The sequence below is a fragment of the Gossypium arboreum genome, chromosome 8 (genome assembly GCF_025698485.1).
Source record: "Gossypium arboreum isolate Shixiya-1 chromosome 8, ASM2569848v2, whole genome shotgun sequence".
NCBI classification, from domain to species: Eukaryota; Viridiplantae; Streptophyta; class Magnoliopsida; order Malvales; family Malvaceae; genus Gossypium; species Gossypium arboreum.
In genome coordinates this window covers 101,649,581-101,663,126 of record NC_069077.1, presented here as the reverse complement: position 1 = coordinate 101,663,126, position 13,546 = coordinate 101,649,581, and the positions used below count along the sequence as shown (strand labels likewise).

Genomic DNA, 13,546 nt, shown 5'->3' with positions numbered 1-13,546 from the left:
CACACTCCGAGCATACCGACTAAGTCTTACGAACTCATGTTCAGATTCGATATCTGATCATCCGCCTTGCTTGAGTTCCAAGAATTCCTTACGCTCGATCGATGAACTGTTGACTAATGTATTTCTTTCAAATTGGATTGAAAGAAATCTCAAGTAACTCGCTCATTTGGGACTATGGAAATTAAAGTCCTCCACCCATAGCAAGTCGAGTCTCGCAACAAGGATATAGCACACTTAAGACATTCATCGGTGTGCATGATAGTTCATCTAACACTCGAATGGTGTTATCGAGCGATTCGGCTCTTTCGGCATCATCGGACTATGGCCTTGAACTCCTCGGCCCGCGCTTCCTAATCAAGTCTACAGTGGTTTGCTTAGCCTCACAGGATCAAGAATCGGAGGCATTGCGGACTCTTGGGGCGGAGTATTTAAATTCGGGAATGGTTGGACAGTAGGGTTGGTTCGGCATATTGCACAACCCACTCATTCATCATGGTGAAGAAGGCTTGTTTCGCCTTCATTTTGATTATTCGCGGATGATCGAGGCTCAACAGGCGGTGTCCTTGCGCGGAGCAGCCGCTACACTTTCAACGTCATCCGCCAAGGGTCTCTATCCCGGTTCCATTGCTAATCAAAACAAAAATTTCAACCGTCAAGTCATCACATTATTAAGCACTAACAATTTGGCATGTATAGCTACACTCACACGCTATGGTAGTCCTAGAACCGACTAAACCATAGCTTTGATACCAATAAAATTGTAACACCCCGAACCCGAGACCATCGCCGGTGTCGGACACGAGGGGTTAACGAGACAAATCCTTTTAAAGTACCGACCAATTTGGCATTTCTGGACAGGCTGGAAAACTGCATCACTGTCGCCTTAAAAATCATATCTCGAGTTTCAAAACTTAGAAACTGATTCCGTAAATTTTCCCTGAATTTAAACTCATATATCCATCCATGGATTTATTTCTAGAATTTTTGGTCGGGCCAATTGGTACAGTTTATTAGTTAAAGTCACCCATGTTACAGGGGTCGACTACACTGACCTTCGCACGTTACAACTTGAATATCTCTCTGTACAGGGCTTTAATACTTATTCCGTTTGTTTCTAATGAAACTAGACTCAAAATGGAATCTGCACATATAAGGCATGACTTCTAATTCTTTCTAGATAATTTATAGTAAATTTTCAAAGTCGCGACAGGGGACCCAGAAACCGTTCTGGCCCCGTCTCACGAAATCTCGAATATCTCTTAAAATACGCCTCATATGGTCGTTTTGTTTCATCCATATGAAAATAGATTCATCAAGGTTCAATTTCATAATTTATTCACTATTTAATTCTACTTCTACTATATTTAGTGATTTTTCCATCTCACCTCGCTGCTGCTGGCAGCATCTGTTACTAAAGCAAACAATGACTATTTCATAATTCTTCCATGGCCAACTATTTCATCATACGTAATGCAACTATGGCCACCTTATCAAAATTAAGGTTTCTAAGGCTCGTGACCATAGGTTTTAGAATCACACTCAACCGACCACATAGGCCATTTTCGCATGGCTTAAAGTTTACAACCCACAATTCAACAAAACAAAATAGCCTATACATGCCAAACGTTCTCCTAGTTCAACTACGAAGACAATACCAAAAGATTTCCAGGCGGTGTGATGACTTCAACGACGGTTCCGAGCATGCAAACGATACGAGTCCAAGAGACCTAAAATGGGTGACAAGAAAACACCGAGTGAGTTTATAACTCAAGAAGTCATAAGCATTCATCAACCAACCATTAATAAAATTATCACAACATGAAACGATAAACGAGGCTAGGTACTCCATCCATATCGAAACTATACTATAATTCCTCGGACCTTTCGGTTCAATCTCATACCAAGTCATACATCCACATTTCATATTCTATACAATAAGATATTTGAGGCATTTTCACACCCCAACTCATTTTCACCACAATCATACAATTGCAATCATCACATAGATTTAAAGCTTACCAAGCTCAACCCCGAGCATGAACATATTGCCTATTCGTCATGAGCTCAAGGTACTTACCGATCCGCTGTCCGGATTAACTCGTAATGTCGCACACTCAGTGCCAATTGTAATGCAAGAGCATATAGTGAATCAGTACACTTAGTGCTATATACATTCAGCTCGCACACTTAGTGCTATATAATCAAACTCGCACACTTAGTGCTGTACAATTTTAAACCCGCACACTTAGTGCCAATCTTGTCACCGTGTCCATTTATACCCGCACACTTAGTGCCGAGACCAATACCTTATGCATTTTGCTGCTTTTATACATTCAACAATGGCATCATTCCATACACATACATTTCCATTTACACATCAACTCATTTAAACACATTTGCATATATATTATGATCATTCAAATCAACACCAAATATATGCTCAATGACTTACCTCGTGTTGGGTAAAATAGTTCCAAGTCGGCTACTCGATGACCTTCGTCTTTCCCTTGCTTGATTCTCCTTCTTTAACTCCTTGAGCTTAATCAATAAATCACTAGTTTAACCATCTTGCTAAACATTCATAATTCAACTACACATGCATATGTATGCTTGTATATTCGGCAACTATTCTTACTAATCGCCCATTTGGTCGATTATACACCTAACCGAATATGCACCAAAACTTGATTCAACATTACCTACATACTCACTTTAATGGCGAATATATATATATATGTACAATGTCAACTAACATCTTTTAATCACCTAATTTCATCTCATGAACATTTAATCAAATTTTCCCAATCTAGCATATATTTTCACATCCATTTGTAACATCATGTACAAACACATATACGCATATATCAAAACACAAATTTTTACCTATCATGCAACAAGCATAAATCGCACTTATGAGCATGCCATGGCGAATACATCCCACACCATCCCCTTTCAATTTTTGGTCATGGTTAAACAAAGAAAACTCCATGTCTTACTCAAGAATGCTAAAAGAAATTTCAAGAGTAGTCAATCCATCATTACATGCATCATCAACAAGCTTCACATTTAGCATGCAATGGCTTTAACACAATATCAACCTTGGCCAAATACCATTTCCATGGCATAACAAGGATTTGAACCATGGGCTAACATGAACATCAAGTTAGCAACTAAAACATGCATGAATCTCATGACACAACCTCAAACATACCTTAATCTTGACACAAGTATGACCAAATCTCCTTCTAGTTCTCTTCTAAACCAAGCATGAAGCAAAAATCCTTCCTTTTCCCTTAGTATTTTCGGCCTAGATTTGAGAATGGATGAACAAATTTTTCTCCTTTCTTTTCCTCTACTCACGGCAACAAGGGGGCATCCATGCTCATTTTTTTTCATTTCTTTATTTTTTCTACATAATCCACTAACTAAACATGTTGGAAACATGTTCCCTTGCCCATATTCTTGTCATGGCCGACCACTCTTCCCTTTTTTGGGCAAATTGACATGCAAAACCACTCTTTTGCATGCATGTACTATTAGACCATTGTAAGATTAGCCTATCACCTTTCAACAATGTTTCATACAAGTCCATTTTAATAAATTCACATAGAAATGATCAAATTAATGCATGAAACTTTCACACATGCATTTACTAACATCATAAACATAGAATATAACTTTTAATTACTTATAAGACTCGGTTTAGTGGTCCCGAAACCACTTTCCGACTAGGGTCAAATTAGGGATGTCACAAGTAAATATTTAATTGTCGAATGATTCATATAAATAGTCACTTTGGTACCTATAAGATAATATCGAAACTTGTCAAAAGCAAACACAGTAGCAAGTAACTCTTTCTCTGTTACCATATAATTCAATTGAGCTTCCGTCAGAGTCCGACTTGCATAGTAGATGAGATGAAAAACTTTGTTCCTTCGCTGGCCCATCACAACTCTTATTGCGAAGTAACTTAAGTCGCACATCAATTCAAAAAGTAAATCCCAGTTTGGTGTGACAATGATTGAAGCCAAAACTAGCTGAATTTTCAAATCATTGAAAGCTCTTAAACACTCCTCATCAAATTTGAACATTGTGTCCTTCTCCAATAATTTGCATAAGGGTTTAGCAATTTTGGAGAAGTCCTTGATAAATCTCTGATAGAAATCGGCATGACCCAAAAAGCTCCTAACACCCTTTACAGATGTTAGAGGTAGGAGTTTCTCAATAACATTTACCTTTGCTTTATCTACCTCGATCCATGTCTCGTTATCCGACACCCTAGAACAATACCTTCTCGTACCATTAAATGACACTTTTCCCAATTAAATACGAGGTTTGTTTCTTTGCATCGCTTTAGTACCTTGGCTAGATTGTCTAAGTAGTCATCATATGTGTAACAGCCTAATTTTCAGTTGTTAAATCCCTCTAATATTTTGACATTTTCACAATTTAATCCTAAAATCAAAATCTAACAAAAATCTCTTTACAAAATCATCAAACAACACAATTAAAGCTCCAAATACATCTATGTGAATTGTTGAATAGTATAACATAATAAAAAGTACATATATTTAATTGTTGATAATGAGTTATTATTTGAGATATGATATTAAAATTGATTGGTCGGATTGGATTGAACACGGGATAGGGTACAGTCGTTATATGACATGTTGTAAGGGATTGGAGTAGAGATGGATTAGAGGGAGGTATATATTTATTTCCCAAGTATATCGGGGTTTAGCATTTTTTGTGAACTCTCGTATTTTACTCTCTATTTGGCGTGTTACGGTTGGATTAACTCTTATAAGCATTGGCGTGTTACGGTTGGATTAGCTCTATGAGCATTGGCGTGTTATGGTTGGATTGATGATGTACTCTTATCCGTAAGTCGTTCTTCAAATGGAAAATCTCGATAAGGTAACTTGTTTAATGAATTTGAAAGATTTGTTATATATTGAGTATTGATCTGAACATAGGTGAATTTATCGATTGAAATTATGGATGACAGGAAATTCTTATGGTTGATTATTATTGTTTGAATTGTTGTATTTAATTCGGTAAGATTTATCGTTTAATACACCTGACTTACTAAGCTTTTGTAAGCTTACTTGTGTTAATACTTATTTTTGTAGATATTTGGAAGGTTAGATGATTGGATCGATGTCACACTATCCAGCTTAACTCGGTAGTTTTTGAAACGTTTATTCCAGATTATATGGCATGTAATAGGGTTGATGTTGATACTAATGTTTTGGAAATGTAAATAGTTAAGTATGAAATTGATTATATAAGTTTTTTTGGTTGATACCTAATTGGTACTTTTGATGTCTTTATATTATGTGTTAAAGTGGTTATGTGATGCTTTTCAGAATGACCAATTTAGTAGATGGTGAATTGATTATGGTATAACTTAGATATGCTATGTTTGAAATGGAATTGAATTAAATGTTAAGGTGAGTTAGTGATAATTTGTGTTTGAAGATTTATTTTGATGTATAATTGTATATATTTATGGTACCAATAAGGGTACATTAGTTAGGCACTAAATAGGTTGATTTGGTATATTTTTGGCCTGTATAATGTCACTTTGAATAGGTGTTTTCGTTGGTATTTGAGTTTCTTAAGGTTCAAGTAAGTCTGAAATGGTAAACTTATGGTTCAAGGTTCATTTTGCATCCATATGGCCTGAGACACGGGCATGTGCCTCAGCCATGTGTGACACACGGCCATGCGACATGGCTGTGTGTCCCCTGTAGGTTGTTTGGGTTGCATTTCAATAGTCACACAGCCTGAGACATGGGCGTGTGATCTCTATAATCCAAAATTTTCAACTTTTTCTTAGACTTTTCCAATGTTTTCAGTTTTGTCCCGGATTGTCTCTATAGTATTTTTAGGGCCTTGAGGGCCCGATTAAGGAATATTATGAATGTATCTGAATGAAATTATATTATGATTGCATTGAAGTATAAATTGAATAATTTACTGTTCTCTTTTTTCGATAATGCTCTGTAACCCTGTTTCAGCGACAGACACTGGTTAAGGGTGTTACAATATGTATCTCCAAATATTGAAAAATCATCTATAAGGACTTTCAAATATTTTTCAGCCATGTTAGTAAAAATAGACATCATACATCTTTTAAAATGTAACAGGTGCATTATATAAACCAAATGGCATGCGTCTAAATGCAAATGTATTTGAATGAAATTAGATTATGATTGCATTGAAGTATGAATATACTTTACTATTTCGTTTGTTTGGTAATGCTTTGTAACATTGTTCCGGTGACACATACGAGTTAGAGGTGTTACATTTAATGGTATTAGAGTTACGGTTTAGTTGGTTCACAGACTGAACGTAGCGTGTGAAATGTCTAGAATTACATGCCATATAAATCTTTGATAGTGTGACGTGTTTCATCCAATCTAACCCTTATTTTTCTTATAGATTGTAAAATATTAGACGAATCTGATCGTGCTGACAATGATGAGGTTAACAGTAATGTGATCATTGGACGAGTAGTAATGTTCCAATTCCTCCCACTCAGGAACATGAACTAAAAATATGTTATTTAGGTTTATGAACCAGTGGATTAACGAGTTTATGCAAATGAACAATCTGGCTCAACGACCTCCACCCCCTATTATACCACCTGTTATACCTCCTATTGCACCTTCACCTCCTGCTGTGATTGAGCCTAATCAACGTATTCTGATTGAGAAGCTCAAAAAATGTGGTGTTGAATAATTTCGAGCCAGATCAGATGATGATCTAGTTAAAACTGAGTATTGGCTTTAGAACATCTTATTAGTTTTTGAAGAAATGGCTTGCCCTTCTGATGATTTTCTTAGATGTTCCGTTTTATTATAAAAAGAGGAAGCGTACAGTTAGTGGACTACGATAGTAGCTGTGGTACCAAGGGAGAAAATTTCTTGGGATTTTTTTTAATCCGAATTTAAAAAGACGTATGTCGAGAAATGGTATTTGGACAAGAAAAAGAGAGAATTTCATGAATTAAGACAGGGAAATAAATCTGTGGCTAAGTACGAGAGAGAGTTTGTATATCTCAGTAAATATGCTTGGGAGATTGTACCTACTGAAGAAGAGGTGTGTATTCGATTTAAAGATGGCCTGAACGATGAAATACGAATGATGATCGAAGGTAATGAAATTAGAGAACTTGTTGTCTTGTTTGATCGTGCACAGAAAATGGAAGAAGTGTACAACTGTAAGATACAACGGGATAGACGGATTCGGGAGTTTCACAAGAGTGGTTCTTCTAAGTTGTTTTCTACATCACCAGCAAAGAAGACTAAAGAAGATTTTAGCCGAGCTACCTTAGTGTCTGAGCATCTGAACAAAACCAAGTCGATTCAACATGATTTCAAAGTTGCTACTACACCAGTGGATAGTGTGGGAAGTGTACAAAATGCTCCGAAAACTAGTTATAGACATTGTGGAAAATATCAGCTTGGCAAGTGTAGGACTAAGTTGGGAGCTTATTACAGATATGGGTCGACTGATCACTTTCTTCGGAATTTTCCTAAATAGTTAAAAGAAAATGAAGAATAGAATGAAAAACAAATGTCTACCTCTCAGAAAAGTAAACGTTTAGGCCAGAATAGTACTGTTGGGACTACTCGTACGAGAGTAAAAGACACTGTCGTTCGATCAAAGGCTAGATCACCTACTTGCATATATACCATTTGAGCCAGAGAGGAAGCTATTGCTCCTGATGTGATTGCTAGTATATTTTACCTCTTTGATGTTACTGTGTATGCATTTATTGACCCTGGGTCAACTTATTCTTTTATTTGCACTGAATTAGTAACGAAAAAGAATTTACCAGTTGAATCTACTAAGGCTTAGTTTGGATGGGCAATTGGGTGCAGTACGGTGCGTTTAGCTTACTTTTTGTCTCACGCTACAGTATCGCTACAGTATCTAATCTCACCGCCATCGCAGTTTTTACACTAACCGTAGGTAAACACACCGCCCATCCAAACTCACCTTAAGTATGATATTCAAGTTACTAATCCACTAGGTTAGAGTGTGATAGTTAACTTAGTTTTTTGTAAATGTCCACTGAAAGTTAAAGGCTATGAATTTGATGTTATTCTTGGTATGGATTGGCTATCATTGCATGATGCTGTAGTAAACTATAGATAGAAATAGATAGATTTGAAATGTCAGACAAGAGGGGTAATTTCAGTTGAGTCTGAGAGTCCAAAAGATGTTGTTAGAATTATTTCAGCTTTTTATGCTCAGAGATTGATATGTAAAGGTAGTGAAGCATTTCTAACATACATTCTTGATACCAGAGATTTAAAATTGAAGTTAGATCAGTTATTTGTTGTTAGTAAGTTTATTGATGTATTTCCTGAAGAGTTGTTGGGTTTACCTCCTGACCATGAAGTTGAGTTTGGGATTGATATGGTTCCTAGAATTGCATCGATATCAATATCACTGTATCGTATGGCATCAGCTGAATGAAAAGAACTGAAAGCACAGTTGCAAGCTTTATTAGACAGAGGGTTTATTAGACCGAGCGTACCTCCCTGGGGTGCACCTGTGTTGTTTGTGAAAAAGAGAGACGGTTCTATGAGATTATGTATAGACTACAGGCAGTTGAACAAAGTCATGATAAAAAATAAATACCCCTTGCCACGTATCGACGATTTGTTTGTTCAATTGAAAGGTGCCACAGTGTTCTAAAAGATAGATCTCAGATCTGAGTATTATCAATTGAAGGTTAAAGACTGCGATGTATCAAAGACTACTTTCAGAACTCGTTACGATCATTATGAGTTTCTAGTAATGCCATCTGGTTTGACAAATACTCCTACTGCTTTTATGGATTTAATGAATTAGGTTTTTCAACCTCATCTAGATAGATTAGTTGTTGTGTTTATTGATGATATATTGATATATTCCAAGACAGAACATGAGCATGCTCAACACTTGAGAATTGTGTTATAGATTTTGAGAGAAAAATAGTTGTATGCAAAATTTAGTAAATGTGAATTTTGGCTTCGCGAGGTTGGGTTTTTGGGTCACATAGTATCAGTTGACGGGCTTCGAGTTGGCCCTAGTAAAGTTTCTACTGTGATGAGCTGGAAATGAAACAACCTAATTTTCAGTGGTGTCGGAACAGTGATTTGAGATCACTAAATCCGACAAATGAGTAGGAAATATTATTAATTTAGTGAGTATAAGTTAAACGTGAAGTTAGGAAAAATTTTTGAAATAGTGAATAGTGTACTAAAAAATATATATATATTAAAATAATTAGAATCGAAAACAAGGTATCGAGACCCCGGGAATTTTAAATCAAGCCATTAATATTTTTATAAATATTTATGGAGTGTTAATAAGTTAGTATTAAAGTTTCGTCAAGAAATTTTAAAGTACCGATAGCTAATTAAACAAAAAGGACTAAATTGTATCAAATGCAAAATTGTGGGAAATGATTAAATAGCTTAAATGATAAAAGAAAGAGGTTTAAAAGGAAAATAGACCCAAGGTCTATTTGGGCTGGACAGCAAGGGCATGAAATCAGCAAGAAAATAAGGAGAATTAAGGGCAAAATTGGAAATTTGCAAAATTTACTTAATAAACCTAGGACTAAAGTGGAATTATCTAGATTTCTCTTTATTTTTCTGCATCTCATAAGCAAAAACACCATGGAAGAGTTCCCTTAAGCTGGTTTTTCATATTTTTATTGCAAGTAAGTTCAATTCTTGATTATTTCTTGAAATTTTTGTGTTTTTGTGACTTTTACAACTAGGTCCACTTGTTGAATTCATTAGTTTTTGATTCTATGAAAGAAATTTAAAGTTGCTATGAATATGTGTTGGAAGTATATGATGATTTGGCATGGAATTAGAGCTTTAAATTGTTTATATACTGATTTTATTGAAAGAATTGATAGAAAGTGAATGTTTGGGACCTAAATTGTAAAAGAGTTTGAAGTTAGAGTTTTATGTGGAAATTCTGAATTTCAATAGTTATGAAATAACTTATAATGTCTAGGAAAAGTATTAATTGAGAAAATTAGCTTAATTGAGGGGTTAATTGAGCAAGGACTGAATTGTATGAACTATGAAATTTGGACCAAAATGAAAATCAACATTTTGCACTAAAACAGTTTTGGACAACAGCAATATTCTAACTTTTAAAAATCACCAAAAATTGTAGAAATTGAATTAGAGGATGAATAAAATATGAAATTAAATTTTAGTGAGTCTAGTTTCTTATAGAAGAAACTGTGTAAACAATGGAATTGTAAATCATGAGATATAAATGTCAGAATGATTTCGGGTTCCCCTGTTCTGACTTTGGAAAATCATAAAAAAAAATTGGATAAAAATAAATAAGGGATTAAATTTGTATGTTTAAAATCTTTAATGAGTCTATTTTCAATAGAAATAAGCAGGAACATCATCCGAATCTCGTATGATGAGATAATTAATTCTTAGTGAAGAAGGGTCGAATCACGAACAATGAGAATGGGGTAAATTTAAAGAATAAACTGTACTTATTGGCTAAACCAAAAATTCTGAAAATTTTATGGTAATAAGATATGTAAGTCTAGTTTCAGGAAAAATTAGCGGACCTTAATTTTGAGTTCTGTAGCTTAAGATATAAATAATTAGTGACTATGACGCAAATGGACAGTTTGACTATAGATATAAGTAAATAGTGAAATTATTGATAATGTTACTTGTTGCATGTTATATAAATTAAGGATGTGGAATGGAGAGGAGGAGGAGGAAAGTATGTATGAATATTCAGCTAGCATGAAATATCGATATAATGAATTACCTGATTTATGTTTATGAAGAAATGGCAAGAGAATGATATTTATCGTGACATGTAAACAGGTGATTATTTTTGATACGTTGATATAAGGAAATTAATTAAATTGAGACGAGTAATAAATTCAAGTAAAACATATCGAGAAAAATAAGTATGTTAAGGGACAATATGTTTGATTTTAAGTGGTTCCAAATATGAATGTTAGATGAAATGAAATATCTGATAAATAAATTGGTAACTCCAGTAATGCTCCGTAACTCTATTACGGTGATGGATTCGGGTTAGGGGCATTACAGGAAAACTCCGAAGAATGTTTCAGAAGTGCGAAGTTTTCTAGGTTTAGCAAGTTACTATCGACATTTTGTTAAAAACTTCTTGATTATTGCTTCACCAATGACCATATTATTACAGAAAAATGTTGAGTTTGTTTGGCCTGGTAAGTGTCAACAAAGTTTTGATCAACTGAAGCTCTAGTGTTGACTCAACCTGAATCTGGGGTAGCATATGTTGTTTATAGTGATGCGTTTCTCAACGGTTTGGGTTGTGTGCCTATGTAGGCAGGGAAAGTAGTAGCTTATGCCTCTCATCAGTTAAAGCCGCATGAAAAGAACTATCCTACCCATGATCTTGAATTGGCTACAGCTTTGAAAGTTTGGAGACATTATTTATACAGCGAGAAATGTCACGTGTTTGCAGATCACAAAAGTTTAAAGTATTTAATGACTCAAAAAGAATTGAACTTGAGACAGAGATGATTGTTAAAGCTACTAAAAGATTACGATCTAGTTATTGATTATCATTCAGGAAAGGCTAATGTATTTGCGGATGCACCAGGTCGAAAGTCATCATTGTTTGCACTTCAAGCATTGAACGCTTATTTAACTCTAAATGAAGATGGTTCGTTACTGGCAGAGTAGAGAACTAAACCCCTGTTTCTACAACGAATTTGAGAATTGCAAATGAAGATTCGAGGTGATATCGAAATAACAACTAGTTTAGAATAATATGAGTACAGAGTATAGTGTTGATGATAATGATACATTACGTTATCGTAATAGAATTTGCATTCTGAATAATCTAGAATTGAAAAATGATATTTTGTTTGAAGCTCATAGTAGTACGTACTCTATTCATCTAGGTAGCACAAAGATGTATTGTGATTTGAAACAAATGTATTGGTGGTCGGGTATGAAGCATGAAATTTGTGAATTTGTAGCTAAATGTTTGATTTGTCAGCAGGTAATAGAGCATCAGGTATCGTCGGGTTTACTACAACCTGTTATGATTCTTGAGTAGAAGTGGGAATGGGTCACGAAGGATTTTGTATCTGGTTTACATGTAACTTCGAGAAAGAAAGATTCAATCTGGGTGGTTGTTGATAGATTGACTAGATCGGCACATTTTATTCCGGTCAAAACAGATTTCTCACTTGAGAGATTGGTGGCATTATATGTATTTGAGATTGTGAGATTACACAGAGTTCTGACATCTATTATTTTAGATCGAGATCCGAGATTTACATCAGATTTTGGAGCAAACTTCACAAGGCTTTAGGCACTAAGCTTGATTTCAACACAACGTTTCATCCTCAGACTGATAGGCAATCGGAATGAGTGATTTAGATTCTAGAAGATATGATAAGATGTTGTATACTTGAATTTAAAGGTAATTGGGAAAAATACCTACTGTTAGCTAAATTTGCCTATAATAACAGCTATCAATCGAGTAAAAAATGGCATCATTTGAAGTTATTTACGGTATAAAGTGTAAAACACTGTTGTATTAGTCTAAATTGAGTGAGTCCAAAATGGTGGGAATTGATTTGATCCGAGAAAATGAAGACAATGTTTGGGTTATTCGAGATTGCTTAAAAACTGCATCTGATTATCAGAAATCATATGCGGATTTGAAAATAAAAGATACAAAATTTGCTGTTGGCGATCAGGCATTCTTAAAAGTCTCACCATGGAAGAAAGTGTTGCATTTCGGCAAGAAAAGAAAGTTAAGTCTGAGATTTATCAGACCATATGAAATTGTTGAAAGAATCGACCCTGTAGCTTATAGATTAGCTTTGCCCTCTGAACTTGAGAAAATTCAAAATATGTTTTATGTTTCGTTGCTGAGACAGTACAGATTTGATCCTTCGCATGTGATTTCTTATAGTGAGATTGAGTTACAACTAGATTTGACGTATTCGGAGGAACCAGTGAGAATTTTAGCTCGGGAAGTCAAATAACTGCAGAATAAACGATCCCGTTAGTAAAAGTCTTGTGGCATCGTCATGGTTTAGAAGAAGCTACTTAGGAAACCAAGGAATCAATGAAACTATAGTATCCAAATCTATTTTCAGGTAACAATTTCGAGGATGAAATTTCCTAAGGGGGAGAGTTGTAACAACCCGATTTTCAAGGATGATGAAATAGTGGTTCGGGACCATAAATTTTCATCGTGTCAACTCATAAATATTATTTTTAGAACATTTATGGAGTCACTAAAGTCATATTAACATTTGTTTTAGAAATATTAACGTTTAGATAGCTAATTAAAGGAAAATGACGAAATTGTAAATAGCACAAAATTTAGTAATTATTGTATTTAGTTGATTAAATAGCTTGAAAATTAAATGAGGAAGAACTCAAGTAGCAAATATACCTTATTTAATGTAGTGGGACGACAACATGGTTAAAATTGATTAAAAATTATGTGATCAATGGCAATTTTGTAAATA

The 13,546-nt window shown here is 34.8% G+C and overlaps 1 protein-coding gene across 1 annotated transcript; it reads left to right on the top strand.

Moving 5' to 3' along the window:
• Positions 1-12,625: 12,625 nt before the first annotated feature.
• On the top strand, positions 12,626-13,054 carry LOC108468790 (uncharacterized). The gene has a single exon (XM_017769646.1). It carries the CDS (start codon positions 12,626-12,628, stop codon positions 13,052-13,054), a length of 429 nt encoding a protein of 142 aa, XP_017625135.1.
• The last annotated feature ends 492 nt before the right edge of the window (positions 13,055-13,546 follow it).